The 15,990-nt window shown below is 32.2% G+C and overlaps 1 protein-coding gene across 6 annotated transcripts in view; it reads right to left on the reverse strand.

Annotated features, from left to right (window-relative positions):
* Positions 1–634: 634 nt before the first annotated feature.
* The window catches only part of gro (groucho), a 182,676-nt gene continuing 167,320 nt past the window's right edge, over positions 635–15,990 (reverse strand). For all 6 annotated transcript variants that reach the window (XM_065365756.1, XM_065365757.1, XM_065365758.1 and 3 more), the window contains 9 exons: positions 12,835–12,933; positions 7,844–7,989; positions 7,580–7,746; positions 6,803–7,004; positions 6,460–6,709; positions 6,188–6,367; positions 5,843–6,058; positions 1,793–2,020; positions 635–1,690 (listed from right to left, as the gene is read on the reverse strand). In XM_065365756.1, the coding sequence (XP_065221828.1) occupies positions 1,583–1,690; positions 1,793–2,020; positions 5,843–6,058; positions 6,188–6,367; positions 6,460–6,709; positions 6,803–7,004; positions 7,580–7,746; positions 7,844–7,989; positions 12,835–12,933 (1,596 nt within the window). In that variant the 3' untranslated portion in view covers positions 635–1,582. The remainder of the gene's footprint in view (positions 1,691–1,792; positions 2,021–5,842; positions 6,059–6,187; positions 6,368–6,459; positions 6,710–6,802; positions 7,005–7,579; positions 7,747–7,843; positions 7,990–12,834; positions 12,934–15,990) is intronic.

The following is a 15,990-nucleotide window of genomic DNA, read 5'->3' on the forward strand; positions in this document are numbered from 1 at the left end:
GTACGAATAGTCGATTACCACTAATTCGGCATCGCTGATCACGTCAAGCTCGTTTATTTTAGTAGATCGAGCTTTTTTCTACTTGAAAGTTCAACTTTTTCAAAAAAAGCTTCGTTTCAGAGGGAACTTTGAGCTTTTGGGCAGAACCGACACCGGAAACGAATTCGCCTTGGCCAAAAGCCCCCTTATTCGTGCCTTTCGTACAGTCTAAAAAGCTCTCTAAAGCTCGCAAAATCAATTTGAAAGTTCAAATATTAGGAGTATCAAACCTCCTAATATCCCATATTCTCCTAATGAAATTGGTCTCATTTAGCATCTCTTATACTCAAAAATGATGAAAATTCGTACTTTTTCAAAAATGAGCTTTCCAGCCGAGTGAAAGCCAAATAGCCCGTACGAATAGTCGATTATCACTAATTCGATATCGCTGATCACGTCAAGCTTGTTTGTTTTAGTCGATCGAGCTTTTTTCTAACTGAAAGTTCAAATTTTATTTTAAAAAGTTTCATTTCAGGAGGAACTTTGAGCTTTTTTGCAGAACCAACACCGGGAACGAAATTGTTTCCTATTTGCGCACTCTTGAACGTATTGAACTCGAAATAAAGAATAAGTAAAAAAAAATTCAACACGAAAATTTTAAACAAATCCACAAACTTTTTATTATTAAAGATATTATACAGCGAATAATACAACTAAAGTAACAATTTCTTACAAACAGCACCAGTTAGAAAAGTAATCAATTTTATCGTTATAATACAGAATACAAAGTACTGGTGAACACAAATTAAAAACAAAACTGCTATAAAATTCCAAAAAATTAAAAACTCGGCCGAGGGGGCCATTACTTGAAAATTAAGACTACAGAAAGTCGATCTTAATGGTGCGTCCAACAAAAAAAGTATATAAATTAATGTAAACGAAAAAAAAAAGAAAGAAAGAAAATAAGAAAGAATAAACAAAACAAATTCTCAATAAAACAAAAACAAAGATGTGTAAAAAGAAATTTCTCAATGTTTAAAAAAAAACGACGAAATAGTTCGAATGTAGCCTTATCGATAAAAATTCTCTTTTTAAATAATTTATTCGTATTAATATCTAAAACAAGCGTATATAACAAAGCGGCGTATCACTAATATTTCATCATTATCTAAAAATCGCTACTCGATAGGAAAAAAACAAAGCCACTCTTATTCAGTTTCAACTACCAAATTTTTCAGAAAAAACAAAATACCATTTCGAGTTTCTCAATAAAGAATAAATGCTAATATTCGTTTTAAAATTATCGCGATAGCCGCTATATTTTTTTTCAATTTGAAAAAAAAAAGGAGAAACAATGAAAACCTAACTTTTGTAAAAACAACATAATAATAAATAACATTTACAATAAAAAGAAAGAGCAGGTCAATACATTTGAAACACTTTGTTACATACTACTTATTTAAAATCTCTTATTTACACGCGAAATAAATACCTAACTTATGTTGAAATGCACTTCAGGTTTTTGAAAATGAAATGACAATTGTCGTCTCGAGATGTTCGTTACATGGCCATAGCAATTACATACATACAACGTACTAAAAGCTTAGTAAATGACTTCGTAAACGGTAGCCTTTTTGTCTCCGGAACCGGTTACAATGTATTTATCGTCGTTCGATATATCACAACTCAACACCGATGATGATTCTTTCGACTGCGCAAAATCAGACAAAAAAACAAAAAAAGAAATTAGAATACTCTGTCAAAAATATTACGACAATCAGACCGTAGGGTAGAATAAAATTCTAGTACTTACTTGGAATATGGACGCTCCGTAAGGAGTTCTCCAGGCATTAAGTAAGTTATCCTTTCCGGTCGATACGAACCATTTGCCACAGGTCGCGAATCTCAACGATAATACGCACGATTCGTGTAAATGCAATTGATATTTGTCAGTCTTTAGGGCGTGAAGTACTTCGACGTTGGAATTTTCCATACCGACCGCCAACCAATCGCCAGTTGGACAATACCCCAGCGAGAAAATCTATAACAAAGCAGACAGAATAAATTATTCGATTCGACAAAAATGCAATACGGATACAAGTACCTAAAATAAAAAAGAATTTCAGATTGAACAATTTTAGTTCTATTTTTCAATTTTAGTCGGTTTCAATTCTGTTTCTCACATTAAGTAATATTAAGTTATGTATTAATTCAAATTCAATTTTTACATCTTATTACACAAACATCTCGTTTTCTTCAATTTTTCATTATTTTCGTTTGATTTTCATCTATTTTATTTTTGATTTCAATTCAACGTTATAATTTGTATTTTTGATTTCAATTTTTCATTTATATTAAATGTTTAATTTCATCCAAGTATTTATTTTTAAATTTAATCCAATGTTTCTGAATAGAATTCAATCTTTTATTTTCTCTCAATTTTTATCCAAAATATTCAATATCGAAGTTTTCATTTTTCATTTCCATTTTATTTATATTTCAACTTTAATTTGATTTTTGTACTGATTACCAATATAATTCTGATTCAATTTCGATTTGGTATTTTTATTAGATATTTACAATATTATATCAATTTTCGATTTCTTATTGGTTATTTTCCTCATCAATTTTCAATTCGTTTAATTTGTTATTCCAATTCAATTTCAATATTATGTTTAGAATATTTCAGTTTTAATTTGCTTTCAATTTTAATTTTTTTAATTTTTGATTTTAATTTCAATGTGGATTTTTCATTCAATTTTCATAATTTACATTTGAGATTTCAATATTAATTTAAATTTTTTCAATTTTTGATTTTCAATTTCAATTTTTCACTTCTATTCAATTTTCATCATTTAAATTTCTTCTAATTTAATTCCAATATTATGTGTGGATTATTCATTTTAAACTTTCATTTCTCTCATTTTCGATTTCAATTCAATGTTTCAATTTTAATAAATCTAATTTACTTTCAATCTTCTTTCAATTCCCAATTCATTCAATTTGATGATCTAATTCAATTCCAAAATCACGTCTATGTTTCTATGTCGATTTCAATTCAACGTTTTGATTTTGATTAATCCAATTTAAATTCAATTTCATTCAATTTGAATAAAATTTCATTTTCATACAATTTTCATCTATTCCTGATTTTAACTCGATGTTTTGATTTCCATTTCCATTTCCATTCAATTTTCAATTACTCTATTTCGTCAACTCGATTTCGATTTTATTTTACTCTTCAATTCTTATTCAATTTTGAAAATTGAAAAAAAAAAACTTTGAAATTAAAATTGAAATCAACAATTGAATGAATAATATAGAAAAAACTACATGAAAGTGAAAAAAAGAATTGATAAGCTATGAAAATGGAGATAGATTAAAACAAAAAAAAATAAGCAAAATTGAAATCAAATCACCCAACTAAACCGAAATTGAATAATAGAGAAGTACATTCGATGAATATAAAAAATTAAAAATTAGACGATTGAAACATTGAATATTATGTACTTGGCAGTGAAAAAAATTATTCAAATTGAAAATAAATAATGGGTAAAAGAAAATTAAAAACCAAAGTAAAATCAAATTCGAATTAAACAGATGAAAATTGATCTGAATCAAAATCAAAACTGGATAATGTGAAAATTGAAGTGGAAAACAGAATCGTTAAAATCAAACGAGAGTAAAAAAAATGAGAAATTGAAATCAAAAATGAAAAAATTAAGCGAAATTGGGAATCAATTATCACCTAACTAAACATGAATTGAATAGGTAACAGAAATATATTCAATCAATATAAAAAATTGAAAATCAGACGATTAAAAAATTGAATAAAACTGCAAAACATTATTGAAACTGAAACTAAATCATAAAAGAAAATTAAAAGTCACAGTAAAATCAAATTCGAACTAAACAGATGAAAATTGATCTGAACCAAAATCAAAATCAAAACCGAATAATTGAAAATTGAAGTAGAAAACCGAATCATTAAAATCAAAGTAGAGTAAAAATAAAAAATGAGAAATTGAAGTGAAACAGAAATTTCTCAAGAAAATTGGAATCAAATTAAAATCAACATCGAATGATTAAAAATTCATTCGATATAAATGTCTAATTTCACTTCATTTTAAAAATTGAATTCGTATAAAAATATTCAACCCCTAATTTTTTCAATTCAACGTTATAATTTGTATTTTTCATTTCATCTGATTTCAGTTTTAAAATTTTCATCAAATTTTCAATTTCATCCGAGTATTTATTTTTCAAAAGTAGTTTTGATTTTGTTTTTTGAATTCAATTTTTCACTTTTTATGGCAAATCAGTTTTTGTTTATTCTATGTTTGATTTTAATCCAATGGTTCTGAATAAAATTCAATTTTTGTTCAGTTTTTTTTAATTTTCGATTTTTTATTTATATTTAGTTTTCGTTATTTCAATTTTCATTCAATTTTCATTTCTTCAATTTCTATAATTTAAATTTCAGACTTCAATATTGATTTTCATTTCTTTTGTTTTTGATTTTCAATTTCGATTTTTCATTCAGTTCAATTTTTAAAATCAATTCATTAAAATTATCATTTTTTATTTCAATATTAATTATTCGGTTTCAATTAACATGCACTCTAGATCAATTTTCATTTTTACTTTATTCATTACTTCATTTTTCATGTTTTTTCCCTCACCAGAACTTTCATAAATAATTTTGGTTTAATTTTGTTGCAATATTAAGTACTTCAATTTTATATTCAAGGAATAAAAAATACAAACAAAATTGAAGAAAAAACAGAAATGAAAAAAGTTTACTTAATCTGAATTGTAAAGATATGGAGAATGAAATTTAAATTGAAAGTTCACTTCAAAACTAGAATTAAAATTCCACAATTGAGTGTATAAAGAAATAATTGAATGAAAATGAAGAGAAAAAATGAAATATGTTGAATTGAAATTTGACGAATAAAAATGATTTAAATTGAAAGTAAACTTTAAAATTAAAATTGAAAAAAGAGTTGATTAGAATAAAAATGGAAATAGATTAAAACGAAAAAATTAAGCAAAATTGGACTCAAATCACCCAACTAGGCTGAAATCCGAATGATAAAGTACATTCAATGAATATAAAAAATTGAAAATTGGACGATTGAAACACTGCGTATCGGTGAAAAAAATTATTAAAATTGAAAATAAATCAGAAATGAAAATTAAAAAACAAAGTAGAATCAAACAGATGAAAATTGATCTGAACCCATTGAAGTGGAAGAAAAATCATTGGGGGGGGGGGGGGGGTGTTTATAATTGCAGGGTTCGAACTATAAGAAATTGAAGTGAAACTGAAATTTCAAGAAAATTGAAACTGAACTGAAATCAAAAAATGAAAAAATTGAGCAAAATTGGAATCAATAATCACATAACTAAACTTAAATCGAATAGGTAACAGAAATATATTCAATCAATATGAAAAATTGGGAATTGGCCAATAAAAAAAATCATTAATGGAAACTAAATCATAAAAGAAAATTAAAAGTGAAAGTAAAATTAAATTCGAATTAAACAGATGAAAATTGATCTGAACCAAAATCAAAACCGAATAATTGAAAATTGAAGCATAAAACCGAATCATTAAAATAAAACCAGAGTAAGAATAAAAATGAGAACCTGAAGTGAAACAGAAAAGAAAATTGGAATCAAATTAAAATCAACATCGAACGATTGAAAATTCATTCGATGTAAATGTCTACTTAATTTCACTTCATTTTATACGTTGCCATAAAAATTAAATTCGTACAAAAATATTCAACCCAAAGTGGGAAAATTGTAACCCACAAAATAAACAAAACAAAAAAACCAACACAAATGCTCATCTTACCTGAGACGAAAAGTCGTGCTGCTGCAACTGCCTTCCTTCTCTGAGATCCCACGACCGAACGGTATTGTCGAGACCTCCGGTCCATAATTTTCCACCATCCGGCGAAATATCGATACAAGATGCGCCATCGGTATGACCTTGGAATTGTCGAACCAGCGTTTGATTGTGTAAATCCCACACGGCGATATTTCCATCAGAGCAGCAACTGAAGCAGACCTAAAAATCGAACCAAAATAAACGTAAGTATTAAAATCTTCAGCCCAAACCAAAAAAACACCAGTAGCTCGTATGTACATTATCTTTTACGTAAGTATAATAAATCAAGGTAAGGTATGTAGTACGTACTTTGGAATCTGGACTAATTGCCAAAGCATAGCAGGCCGGAGCACTTGAGGTGAGTTCGGCCTTGATACGAGGCGTCGGTGAGGCCAAATCCCATATGCTGAGGTTGCTAGCTTCGCCACCGACAATCAGCGTTCTTCCGTCTGGCAATAGTTTAACCGATCTGATGTAATTATCTCTTTGCTGCGTGAAATAAACAAAAACAAAACCATTTAAAATACAAGTCCCAGTTTCATACTAACCGAAGTGCGTGATAACTTGAGATTGAGACTTACCAAACAATCGAGCTGCGATACCGGCGACTTGGATCCGGGCTGACTGATATCCCAAACTTTAACGCATCCTTTACCTCCGGTATAAACGTACTTGGTAGGATTGCTTATCGTTACTGCGCATACCACTTCGCCGTGACTCAACGTGTTAATCTGTCTGGCATGTCGCGGTATTCCTTGACCGATCAGTGCGTCCGGCGGAAACGGCACTGGTTGCATTTGACCATCGGCTATGACGTGGAATGAATACGCTCTGCACATAAAAAATGAAAAATATTATATAATTTTAGAAAATAAATCGAAATCAATCGGGTTTTCCAACAATATATGTAGATGTACTACTTACGGTTTGCCACCATGAATACCGCCAAGTGAACCGCCAAGTGGTGCACGCATTTGCGAATGAGGATCGTAACCAACTAGAGGAGGTCTAGGATAAGCGTTCAAAGCTGGAGGTAAGTTATTATGCAGCGATCCGTACGCCGAAGCTGCAGCAGCCTGCAAATCGTGCGGTCCGGCTCCGGTCAAATAGTGTGGATAACCTGCAGCTGAACATATACATATTTCATTAGATAAACGTACATTTTTGAGGTGCACATAACTCGGACAGGGGTGAATAACTTCTACACTAACCACTGAATACAAAAAACTACCAATTATTTGAGAAGAAAACAGCAGACAAAACCAAAAATTAATCCATTAGTCAAAACACAGATTACAACTCGAATACAAGAGTAGCCAACAAAAACTGACCATCGATGATCTAATCGATTTCTTCGAGTAGATATGACTCCATTGTTATTTCACACTCGCCTACGAAGACTCATACTGCCGGAATTTTTTCATTATCAATATTCTTGGTACAACTCGCACCCATTAGCGAAATTCAACGAAACTTCGATAGTGAAAATTTGGAAATTTGTTTTTTCAATAATAAGACAATGTACCTTCCAAGAAACCGAATGAAATTTCGAATCTACATCTCAGAAAATTTAATTCTCTAACCACCCCCTCCCCCTCCACCCTGGAAAAAAATCCATCAAAATTCGCATCAAACGTCATTCACCCCTCAGTCACACAATACAAAAAAAGAACACCTAAAACGACCAAAGAAAACACTCACCCAAAGTCGGTGTCTTGACCAAAGGCTTCAACGCAGATGATCCGGCAACGCTACTGCCACTACCGCCACTAGTCGGCGTAACAGATTTCGAGATCGGGGTGGTGGGCTTTTCTTCCATCTTTTTAGCCGACGGTGTGCTGGCATTCGAGGAAGTTCCACTTCTGGGACTAAAGACAGGAAAAAAAAAATCATCAAAATCTCTTAATAAAGAAAACATCAGTTCGCAAGCACAATAATATGAAAGGCATCGTGCAGATAACTTACCTATGAGGGCCGATATGATCTTTCTTCGGCACCAATTTATCCAAACCGTTCTCTCTGGGCGATGTGGTACCATTGGGTGGCGATGCTGGGTCTTCACTGGCATCATCCACGACGAGATCTTGGTCACTTTTTTCACCATCGCTTGCCTGTAACGTAACACACGAATACATTAATAATCTAATTCACGATCATCATCAATACTTTCATTACAGGGTATCAATTGAGCAGTCCAGTTTGAATGAGATGAACACAATCAAGGGAATGAAAATGCAGTGAAATGATAGTACAGAATGCAGAACAATTCTGCAGAAGTAAAATTTCAAAGACCAGTAGCAAAGAGAGCAGGGATTGTACTCAAATTTATCTCAAAAAAAGCAACTTTAGCATAACCAAAAAAGCTGGAAAAAGTAACCAGAAAAAATTATCAAAATTCGAATAAAACCATAAAAAAAAAAAAAAAAATAGGAAAAACTCAAAACAAATAATTATCAACGCTTCGACAGTAAGTAAATTAGGTGGAAATGCCAAAAGGGAAGCATGAAAAAAATATTGGATTTTGGAAACATACTTAATCAAAAAAAGTGCCGAACTGATGAAAAAATTGCAAAATTGAAAGAAGAGGGGAGGGGGAGGGGTCCATCGAAATAAGGAGGGACTTAATTTTAACTTATCCGAAATCATTTCAAAAAATTAAACACAAAAATACCGATACATAGTAAAATTGCAGAAACATTAATTGTAAAAAATTCAATCATTTTATAACGAAAAAATTATTAAAATCAAAATTAAAGGACGGGAGAGGGGAATTTGTAATCAAAATTTGGACAAGTATTGATTTGTGAAAATCACTTTAAAAATTCGGATACGAAAAAATCAGAGAAAAAAATATCACAACCTGGAAAAAATTGACACGTTTCAAAAAAAAAAAAAAACTTATTGAAATTAAGAAGAAATGACCAAAATAGGAAGCAAAGAACAAAAATTCATCAAAAAATAAGTCTCTAGGAATACAACTCAAGAGCGAAATTCAAAATAAAAGCACTTCATAATTTAAGAAAAAACATCTTGAAAATTGAAAAAAAAACCTCACAAATTCACGATAAAATTGCGAAATTTTCACAAAAATTTAGGGACGAAAAAAACCACGAAAATTCAGAGAAAATCGTCGAAAAATTGGGAAATACAATCTACGAGAATTTAAAAGAATAAAACATGAAAAAAATCAAGAAAGGACCATGAAAAAATAGAAAAAAAACATCAAGTTTTGAAATCAAAAAAAAAACTCAAAAATTGTAAAAAGGAGAATTTTACAAAAATTTAAGCAAAAAAAAATTACCAAAATTTTGGCGCAAAATTGGGAGAAAATTTCATACAAATTGTGAAAATTCAAGGAAATAGGTTTCGACGAAATTACAGGGTGTCTAACAAAATTTCTCCGAAGAAATGCAGTACTTTTACAGTACCTTTTGCAGTACCTTATATTTTTTTTTATCCAGCTTACACCGACCCCCCCCCCAAAGAAAAAATTATATTTTTGAACCAGTTGGAATTTGTCGATACCGCGGTGGTGACACGCCTGTAACAAAAATACAAGTTTTGCCATCTTCAGGGTGTCCACTCATTTCTGGAAATGATTTTCCCTGACTTTTCCAGATTTTCCAGACCAATTTTTCCATTTTTCCAAACCATTTTTTTCAATTTTCTATGCTTACACCATACTTTGGTTAAAGAAAAAAAAAATTTATGGAAAGGGGGGGGGGGTGTATTTTTTTATAAGCTTCTCTTCGAACTGGATGCTTCTTCGGATATAAAAAACAGCTCAACTTTAATTATCAACTTTTTTAATTAAAAATGAATACATAAATGAATAAACATGCATCAAGTTTGGCCAATTGATTACAATATTCATAATATCTTTAGAAAATGTTTCTTTTCTTTTATGGTTTTTTGGAGGCATCAAAATGTGAAATTTGTTCATCTTAAAATTGAGAAACAAATTGGCCCGAGCGAAGCGAGAACTTTTGAAAATTTTCATTTCTAGATGCCTAAAAGCGAGTTTTTTTTTTAATGAGAAGAGTTTATTTTTTGATTTTTCAAATTTTAATAATGTTTTTTTGAAGGAAGTTAACTACTTTTGAAAAAAAGAGAACAAGGTCGAGCGAAGCGAGGGCGAAAGCTTCTGAAAATTTGCATTTACGAGTAGCGTTTTTTTTTTGGCTTTTAAAATTTTAGAATTTGAATAATGATTTTTTAAAGGAAGTTGATTTTGAAAAAGAAAACAGAACAGGCCCAAGTGAGGGCAAACGCTTTTGTAAATTTGTATTTCGAGATGTATAAAAACGATGTTTTTTTTTGTGAGTTCATTTTTTGGCATGTTCGTCTGGCCCTTTAAAAAGAAAAGAAAACAAGCCCTAGCGAAGCGATGGCAAAAGCTTTTTAAAATTTGTCTTTCAAGAAGTAAAAAATAATGTTTTCCTTTCATAACAGGTCCTTATCGGGAATTTGCAATTCATCGTTTTTTCAAAATTCGAGGGATTTTGCGTGAAAATTACGAAATTTCCTGACTTTTCCAGGCCGACCAAATCCCTGACTTTTCCAGGTTTTCCAGGCTTGTGGACACCCTGCACCTTTTGAGGTACAAAATGAACGTTTTTTTAAAAATTTTCACCAATTAATTCATTTTGAGGTTTTTTAAAAAATTTTAAATCAATGATTTTGAGAAAAAATACAGTACTTTTCAGGCAAAATGCAGTACTTTACAGTACTTGCAGTACTGAGGATTTCAATGCAGTACTTTTACAGTACTTGCAGTACCTGCAGTACCTGTTAGACACCCTGAATTAAGAACAAAAATTTAGTCAGAAAAACCGAATCAATAAAATTCAAAACAAGATCACGGAAGGGATAAAAATGGAAAACTCTAAAAAATTCAGTCCCTCCAGGAAAAATCCCTGAAAATTCAGAACAGAGAATTCACGAGCATTAAAAGTATGAATTCGAAAAAAAATCAATCATCGAAAAATTTAAAGCAAAACTCGAGACAATTTTAGAGAAAAAATTGATCAAAGAGAGAAGAAATCCCGAGGACCTTCCCTATAACGGGGGGGGGGGGGGAGGTGAGAGGGATCAACGAATGAAAGATATCAAGATTCAGAAAAAAATTCCACCACAAAGGTGAAAATGAAAAAAAAAACAAACTCCAGTCTTCAAGAAGCCCCCCCCCTCCTGAAAAAATGGTCAAAATTTAAAGGGAATCATAACTTTTGGAAGAAGAAAAATCACCATTCCTAAAAAAAAGTAAGCAAAAAATCGCTAGTTTTTTTAAAGCACGAGACTCGAAAAAAACTCTGTTGAAACATAAAAAATACAGTCAAAATTGAGGCAAAAAATGTACTGGGAGCAAAACTAAAATCGTGAAATTCAAAGCCAAAATTTGAACGGGAAAACAAAATGTAAATTTCGAAAAAATCATCAAAAAACAAAAAAAAAAAAATTCACGAAAATTGAAAAAAATAAATGTTTATGAAAAAATGACGAGAACTCACAAGGGAACCTCTTGAGGTGTCCGCATTCGATTTGAACGGGACCGCGATTTTTGGAAAGAGCATGTTCTAAAACCCCCAAATCCAAATTTTCAGCTGCCCAAGTTCGCTTTTCGATTTTTGGCGAATTTTTGAACATCCAAAATTGACTATTTTGGTGATTTATGCTTTTTTTAAAAAAAAAAGTACGTTTTGGATCAGTAAAAATGTTCAAAATAAGTCCTAAAACGTATATTAACCCCCCCATCCAAATTTCGCCATTTCCAGCCATTCTGGAGCCTCCAACGCAAATTTTCAATTTCTCCAGAATTTTCAATTTGCTCCAGAAAGCGTGAATATGAAGTTGGGCAGCTAAAAATCGAGTTGTGTGTTATACTTGACCTGTTTAACGAATTTATCCACACTTGAGCCGATTCTGGAGGGGACACCTCAAGAGTGGTTTTTTGACCAGCTTTTTTTCAAAATAAAAATATTCAAAAATCAAAAATTTCCCGTTTGCGAAAAAATTTTCGAAATTTGCGCGAATTGCAGTATTTTATCATGAACTAACCCCACGAGGGCGAATTTCGCCATTTCCAGCCTTTCTGGGGCCTCCCTGCAATTTTTGAATATTTTTATCATGAAAAAGGCATGTCAAAAAACCATTCTTGAGGTGTCCCCTCCAAAATCGGCTCAAATGTGGATAAATTCGTTGAACAGGTCGAGTGTAACACACAACTCGATTTTTAGCTGCCCAACTTCATATTCGCGCCTTCTGGAGCAAATTGAAATTCTGGAGAAATTGAAAAATAGCGCTGGAGGCTCCAGAATGGCAGTAAATGGCGAAATTTGGATTGGGGAGAGAGGTTAATATCAGTTTTAGGACTTATTTTGAACATTTTTACTGATCAAGTACGTACTTTTTTTAAAAAAAAGCATAAATCACCAAAATAGTCAATTTTGGATTTTCAAAAATTCGCCAAAAATCGAAAAGCGAACTTGGGCAGCTGAAAATTTAGATTTGGGGGTTTTAGACCATGCTCTTTCAAAAAATCGCTGTCCCGTTCAAATCGGAGGCGGACACCTCAAGAGGTTCCCTTGTCAGGATGATAAAATTCAGCAACAATTCAGGAGAAAAAAAAACATCAAAATTTAAAACAAAATCATGGAAAAATTATTTTGGAAAAAAATCCACTACAAACTATCGAGAAATTCAAAATTAATGAGTAAATTGGGAAAACCCCCCAAAAAAAATTCAAAAGAAAAACCATCAAATCTGGAAAAATAAAACTCTTAACGCTAAAAATGCAGTAAGGCCAAAATAGCATTTTATACAAAATAAGGAGTTCTGAACAGGAGAACAACAGTTCACATAGCCTCCAAGATGCCACCATCGAAACAAATACCAAAGGAGGAGAAAAAGGATACCTTCATCTACGAAGTAAAATAGTAAATTAAATAAATACTCACATGACAATCTTTTTCTTCCTTCTTGACTTTTTTGTGCTCAATTTCTGCGGGACTTCTAGCTCGATACTTTTCTCGTTCGGCCGGCGAAATTGAATTTCTCTGCAAACACAAAAACAAACCAACAACAAATTATTAACTCGTCTATCTCATTTGGCCTGGTTTTATATAAAATCTTCAACGTCATTTAGACGAGGGAACGGAACGCTTTTATCATAAATATATAAAAAAGGGGTGCTCTCGAGGATATGCTTTCCAATCTCTCAAGTAGGCAGTGGCAGTACATCCAAGCAGCACTATAAAAGCATACTCTTCTCTCTCTTTAAAGGTACAGCACACTGTGCGCCGAGTAGTTTTCAAATTAGCTCTAATGATTCGAGAGCGTTTCGCTGCTCTTCTCTTTTCTATAGTTCGTCGGCATATTGTAAACGTGGCGCTAAAAAAAAAAAGAAAAAAGAAAAAAGGGGAGCCACCGCGCCGCGCCGCTCGCGCTTTGCGCTCCTCCACAAAGGTAAATCCTTTTTCGCGAATTCATCATGCGGAAACTTGATGGGAAAGATGGGGTGGGTGTATCGAAGCGAAACGCATACCGACCAGCAAAAAATATATTACAGTATTCCGAGAGGCGCGCAAAATACTCCTCTGTCTCTCGCTCTGCTTTAGATTTTCGAGACAGGTCAAAGTACCTTTACGTTACGTTATTTTCCATGAAAAATAACCGACCGAGAAAAATAACGCCGTAGTGGGAAAAAAGGGTAAAATAGACGCGCTTCTTGCGAACGGCACGGCAACCCGTATTACACGAAATTGCCGCACACACTACCCCCATTTGCCAATCTCGATCCCTTTATAGGTAGTACACGGCTACACGGCTACACGCACACAAAACCCAGCCAACCGTTCTCAATCCATTACAAGCCTGCAAATGAATGAATTAAATCTTAACCGCATGGGGCCGCTGAAATTCAACCCTCGCTAAACCACTTCTTCTCTGCCTCATTCCACCAATACACTATACAGCAGTCCCTTTAGCCCATCTTTTTTAGACACGACGACGACGACGACGATACACTACACTGACTAGAGGGACCTGGTGGTAGTGGTGTCTTCTTTCCTTATTTTTTTCACCCTTTTTCTCCGCAAATACATCGTTGGGTATCTGAAAACATTACACGATTGCCTCTTTTGTGTTAATTTAAATGATTCGGCTGCCGGCACGGTGCGAGTACCTACCCTCCTTTACATTAGAATCTAGTCGAGTAATCTCCCCTATACATATATACACGCATTACAGATACCTTTTGCTTTTCACTAAAGCGATATTTAATTGGCGACTGGGTCGACGTATAACAATGAATGGCGACGATCACATTAATTCCCAGTCTTAACGTACCCATGCGAGAGAACTGTTTGCTTTTCATAAACAAATCGCAATGACCGTAAACAATCCAAATGAACCAAACGTGAAAATGATACCACACAACAATTAAACCAACCGAATTTGGTAGTCACAAAACTGAATTGGAACTTCTAAAAAATCAACTTAAACCAAACCAGACCAGCTTTCTGTGGTCAAAATTCAATAGACTCAAAAAATTGAACCGAAATCCGAAACTTGGAATTTTATCTAATATTTATGAGAATTGAGAAATCCTGATAGTGAAACTAGGTAAACCCAAAACCCGAAACTATAATTGTAGCCCAAAATTTCCATAATTATTCGTAACGTTAAACAAAATATTCTTCTTTCTCTGGCATTGTGCGCTGATTTATTTATCACCAAACCTCCCGCCGAGAAAGAAAAAAAATTCAATAGGGGGTCGAAGTCACCCAACGAAACCTTCACACACTGATAAGTAAAGTTAGATATGTACTAAAAATTCCTAAAAATTTTGCGTATATTGTCAGCGGGGATCCTGATACTAATACCATGAAAGCTGTTTCGCTATCAACGTCAAATTAATCGACCATAACTACTTCGAAACTAGAGAACATCGAGTGTTTAAAATGCTTACCCATTCGAAGATATCGCATCATAGTATTCGTCGCAGTTTAGAACAGAAATGTCTTAGATAAACGAGAAAATCCTACAAAAAATGTGATCTGAATATTACACGAGAAAATTCTTTCGAACCCCGCATGAAAATGACGCAGGGGGGAAGTAAAAAAAAAACTATTTTAAAATCACAAAAACAGTTTAAAAACGCGAAAAAAGCTCAACAAAATTGCGATGTACATCACAAATAATTACTCTTGAAATCAAACACGATGTTCACGCGTCCAGCGCTGAACCTAAACTGAGCCTAGAGACCACAATACTGTCGAAGTGAGCGTTGTTGTCACCTCCCTCCCCCCCAACAGGGTTGTTCAACTACAAACCTGACAGGATTAGCCAGTGTTGCCAAATGAAATTTTAATAAATTGCCACTTATTGTAATTATTTTAAATAAAAAACTGCATAAAAAAGTTCATCGCAAAAACTGCGTAATTACCTGTAATTTACTTGAATTTTGGTAATTTGAGGTAAATACAAGTTTTGAGTAATTATTATCAGTAATTGACTATAATTCCAGTATAGTAATTACAATCATTTTTTGCAATTACCAGTAATTTTTCATAATTACCGTAATTTACCACAATTACCATAATTTACCAAAATTACAGGAATTTACCAAGATTATTATAATTTTTTAAAAATTACCATAATTTACCAAAATTACAGTAATTTATTAAAAATTACCATAGTTTACCAAAATTACTGTCATTTACCAAAAATTACCATAAATTACCGTAATTTACCAAAAATTACCATACTTTACCAAAATTACCATACTTTACCAAAAATTACCGTAATTTACCAAAATTACAGTAATTTACCAAGATTATTATAATTTTTTAAAAATTACCATAATTTACCAAAATTACAGTAATTTACTAAAAATTACCATAATTTACCAAAATTACCATAGTTTACCAAAATTACTGTCATTTACCAAAAATTACCCTAAATTACCAAAAATTACCGTAATTTACAAAAAAAATTACCATAATTTACCAAAAATTACCGTAATTTACCACAAATTACCGTAATTTACTAAAATTACCGTAATTTATTGAAATCCAACAAAATTACTTCAGTTTGCCAAAATCACGGTAATT

The sequence above is a fragment of the Planococcus citri genome, chromosome 5 (assembly GCF_950023065.1).
Source record: "Planococcus citri chromosome 5, ihPlaCitr1.1, whole genome shotgun sequence".
Lineage (NCBI taxonomy): Eukaryota > Metazoa > Arthropoda > Insecta > Hemiptera > Pseudococcidae > Planococcus > Planococcus citri.